The sequence below is a fragment of the Primulina tabacum genome, chromosome 3 (genome assembly GCF_025594145.1).
Source record: "Primulina tabacum isolate GXHZ01 chromosome 3, ASM2559414v2, whole genome shotgun sequence".
Lineage (NCBI taxonomy): Eukaryota > Viridiplantae > Streptophyta > Magnoliopsida > Lamiales > Gesneriaceae > Primulina > Primulina tabacum.
In genome coordinates, this window is record NC_134552.1 from 32,734,429 (window position 1) to 32,739,161 (window position 4,733).

Here is a 4,733-nt window from a genome sequence, read left to right on the forward strand (position 1 = left end):
CGAATTAAATATTTTTGAGTTAGCTTGAAAATCTCGTGAACCAGCTCGTTCATTTACACCCCTGCCCATCCCCATCTCCATCGGGTATCCAATTTAATCTCCACCATCATACCCGTCGGATGATTGGATATCCATACTCTACCCAAATATCTATCACCAACTATAATTGAATTTTATCAAATTTGAATTATTTCGAGTAAGTTATGGATATTTACTAAATTGTTTAGAAAAATAAGGAAAAAATTAAACATTATAGTAAAATGAGCAAATATTAAAAACAATTTATCATAAAATCATTTTCGAAACAAAATAGCATCAATTCTTTACTAATAATTTTCTTCATTTGATATAATTAATATCATTCAAAAAAAAATATTAGAATAAACACTATAACCGAAATGTCAGGTCGGATATCGGATTCACCATCGGTTACGGAGGAAAGTGTCATCCCTATATTGAATCACTTCTAACATTTTCAATGGCATGTAAATAAAATATCATAGCAGAACAACTGATTGATTCGTGTTCAATTTTAAATCTGTAATTGCTTGAAATATCGAAAATTTGCTGAATAGTTTCGGACAATTATTGGTCAATATGACTTGGAAATAAATTTTTTTATTATTCATCAAATGAAGTAATAAAACTGAAATGGAGCTCTATTGGCGTTTGAAAGAAGAAACATTACCTCAAAAGGAGAAGGGTACCTACGACGAGCAACGTTATAAAAGAAGAAAAGATTCACCAATGACTAGAATTGAACAAATATTGTTGTTGGACTGGAACAATGAATCACAAAAAAACAATTCAAATACGACAGAAATTTGTCTCTTTTTTCATAACCAAATGATTCAAAGATATGTTCCCCGGAGATATCAAAGTAAACCAACGACAAGTACAAAGACAATGTTACAGCCTTGCGCTGTACCATTTCCTTCATGTTAACCGTCACAATTTTATACCCTTTTATCTATTTTAATTTATATATGTTCCTACGTATCTCAATTCCAGTTCTAAAGAAAGTGCAACTTTCACAATCATAGAGTTGGAGAAAATGGCAAAAGTTTCGCTTAACCATAAGGGGAAGAATAGGAACCTCGAGAGCCTGTTGGATATGGACCCAAATAAGCAAGGGGATAAAAACGTGGCAAGGCAGCCGCAAGAGCTGCTTCCGGGACATGGTCTCGAGTTCAAGAACTTGTCTTACAGTGTATTGAAGAAAATTAAAAAAGACGACATGTGGATCAATAAGGAAACTTATCTTCTTAATGACATTTCTGGGCAGGCTGCAAGAGGAGAAATATTGGCCATCATGGGTCCCAGTGGTGCCGGCAAGTCTACCTTTCTCGATGCTTTGGCAGGCCGGATTGCTCAGGGAAGTCTTGAAGGTGCTGTCAGAGTAGATGGTAAACAAGTACGTTTTTCTGTATCGATTATCAATCAGGCATTTACAGTAGCCATTGTACGGAAATGAACGTAAAATGGATTGAAATATGAAAAAATGTTATTGTCAAAGGCCTCTTGACCAAGTGGCATGCAGTCTCCCAAATTTGGAGAACGGCAAGGATTCAAACCTTGTCCAAATCCCCATTCATAAAGCTAGCAAGTTAATAATGGTGGTTCATTTTGCAGGTGACAACCAGCTACATGAAGATGATTTCATCTTATGTGATGCAAGATGATCAGCTCTTCCCCATGTTAACAGTTTTCGAGACCTTTATGTTTGCTGCTGAAGTAAGGCTTCCTCCAACAATCTCCACCGCTGAAAAGAAGAAGAGAGTCCTTGAGCTCGTCGAACAACTTGGCTTGATAGTACGGATAAGCTTTCTTGATAGGCCTTCCACTCTCCTTCTCCCTCTCTCTTTTGGTTTTTTGAAAACATGTATGATTTTGCAGAGTGCAATGCATACATACATTGGCAATGAGGGGAAAAGAGGAGTCTCGGGTGGAGAAAAGCGAAGAGTCTCCATTGGAATTGACATAATCCACAAGCCATCACTCTTGTTCCTTGATGAGCCAACTTCAGGTCTTGATTCCACGAGTGCTTTCAGCGTAGTAGAAAGGGTGAAGGACATTGCAAGGGGTGGCAGCATAGTCCTCATGACAATACACCAGCCTTCATTCAGAATTCAAATGCTCCTTGACCATATCACGGTGCTTGCAAGGTATGTGTGCCTCTCCCAATTGGCTTGATGATTGATCACATTGTAGGGACTTTTGGAGGATCCAGTCATGAGAATTCTGCATATCTTGGTAAGGTAACCAATTTTATAGTACAGGGGGAGACTGATATACATGGGAACTCCGACTGATCTATCTGCATATCTTTCTGGGTTCCAAAGGCCAGTTCCTGATGGTGAAAACAGCTTAGAATACCTCCTAGATGTGATCAAAGAATATGATGGCTCAACTGTTGGACTTGATCCTCTTGTGCTGTATCAACGCGATGGGATAAAACCAGATCAAGTTGCAAGAACTCCGATTCCTAAAACACCAAAAAGGTCCAAAACTCCTATGACTCCTCATGGAAAGAGTCCTTGCTCAAAGCACTTTAATCTCCATAGCAGCCAATTTTCGACTAGAAACATGGAGTCTCATGCTTTTTCAGGGCAATTTGACAACAGTGATGATTACGATGAATTCAACGCTTCCCTTGAACGAAAAGGCAGGACTGCTCATACGCCTATGAGCATGCAGAGTGGAATCTATAATGCTCGGTTGGCTTCCCACTTTTACAAAGATTTCTCAACCTGGATCTACCAAGGTGTAACAGGAACCCCACGTCGCCCTCCAACGTGGACACCTTCGCATACACCAGGACAAACTCCAGGAAAAACACCATATTCAGTTTCTAGAAGTCACATTTCGAACCATTATCAAATGCCCAACCGAAACCCTTCACATACAATGACACCGTTTGTCTTTACCACTCAACCTGATCCATATGTTCCTTCTTATGAAGAGTTTGACATGGCAGAAGAAATACTTGATGAGTCTGAGCACAGGCACAAGTTTGCCAACCCCTGGCTCCGCGAGGTGGCTGTCTTATCGTGGAGAACTACCTTGAACGTGATTCGGACCCCTGAACTCTTCTTGTCCCGTGAGATTGTCCTGACAGTGATGGCTCTGGTACATTCAACCCTCTTCAAGAATCTCCACGAACAGGACTTCAATTCCATAAACAAGCTTCTCAATTTCTACATCTTCGCAGTCTGCCTCATCTTCTTCTCTTCCAATGACGCCGTCCCAACTTTCATTGAAGAAAGGTTCATCTTCATCCGAGAAACATCCCACAATTCTTATCGAGCTTCCTCTTATGTTATCTCCTCCCTTCTAGTCTATCTCCCATTTTTCGCAGCCCAGGCATTCACATATGCAGCAATCACTAAATTCATGCTTCATTTAAATAGCAGCATCCTCTACTTCTGGCTGACCCTCTATGCCTCGCTGATAACGACCAATGCCTACGTGATGCTGGTGAGTGCAATGGTTCCAAGTTACATCACTGGCTACGCAGTAGTGATAGCCACAACAGCTCTGTTCTTCTTAACTTGTGGGTTCTTCTTGAAGCCTTCCCAAATCCCCAAATATTGGAAATGGCTTCATTATATATCTGCACTCAAGTACCCATTTGAAGCATTGCTTATAAATGAATTCAAAGGCTCACATTGCTACCATGGAAAAAGAAACGAACTTTCGCCAGGTCCCCTAGGAGAGATAAAGCTCAGTGAACTACACAACGTATCACAACCATTGCCCTCTAGCTGCAATTTAATTGGTGAAGACATTCTATTCACAATGGATATTCATAAGATCGAGAATATCTGGATTGACATTGGTATTCTGCTGGCATGGGGTGTTCTTTATCGGTTCTTCTTTTATGTGGTTCTCAGGTTTTATTCTAAAAATGTGAGAAAATAAAGCCTGGATTTGACAGTTTATTGTTCCCATCTTTCTTTGAGGTTGACAGCTTTCTCAAATGCAAGGCAGTTGGTCACCCCTGAAACAGGGGTAGCCCAGTTTTATCGAGTTTTCTAGCATCCAAAATGTCTTCGGGATTTGTAATATTTGGTCTACTTTACACTTTTTTAACGTGAAAAATAAAAGAATAACGTGGACATATCCATGGAACAAAGTCAGAAAAAATCCAGTACTTTATTCATTCTCGGATGCAAAAGTAGTAGCTTTAGTTCTTGTTGGGCACCATTAGATAACACCGTAGAAAATACGTAAGATTCAAAGTACGATAATGTTATCCAACTGCATGTAAATTTAAAAAAAATGAAAAATTCCTAACTAAATTATTTTAATTGTATTAATTAATGGTGGTAGGAATGTTTACATGTTAAAAATGTGGTTTTCTATTAGAATACATAAATCTGGGTTTTAAGTGTTATTCGAGACGCGAATGAGGAACGGAGACTAGGGACTCTGAAGGCAAAATATTTTTATTAAATGATTATTTTAATTATTTAATATATGGCATATTAAATATGAAAATTTCGAAAATGGTGTCTTTTAAAGTTTTTCCTACATTCTAATGGGCCTAATGAGCCTATTATGCTAAGGTTATTGGGCCAAAATTTCTACCTTATTATTTATAACCATATGAGGTATTTCCAAGCCCTATAACTCTTCAAACCACAGGCCTCCTACACTAAGAAACCTAGGATTTTTTCTCCCTAGCCACACGCACACATCTACACGAAACCTAGCCACTTTCACGTGGATTT

General features: G+C 38.9%; 1 protein-coding gene across 1 annotated transcript; it reads left to right on the forward strand.

Annotated features, from left to right (window-relative positions):
- Positions 1-969: 969 nt before the first annotated feature.
- Positions 970-3,984, forward strand: LOC142539118 (ABC transporter G family member STR-like). The gene is made up of 3 exons (XM_075644401.1): positions 970-1,414; positions 1,633-2,165; positions 2,280-3,984. Exons 1-3 carry the CDS (start codon positions 1,055-1,057, stop codon positions 3,919-3,921), a joined length of 2,535 nt encoding a protein of 844 aa, XP_075500516.1. The 5' UTR covers positions 970-1,054; the 3' UTR covers positions 3,922-3,984.
- The last annotated feature ends 749 nt before the right edge of the window (positions 3,985-4,733 follow it).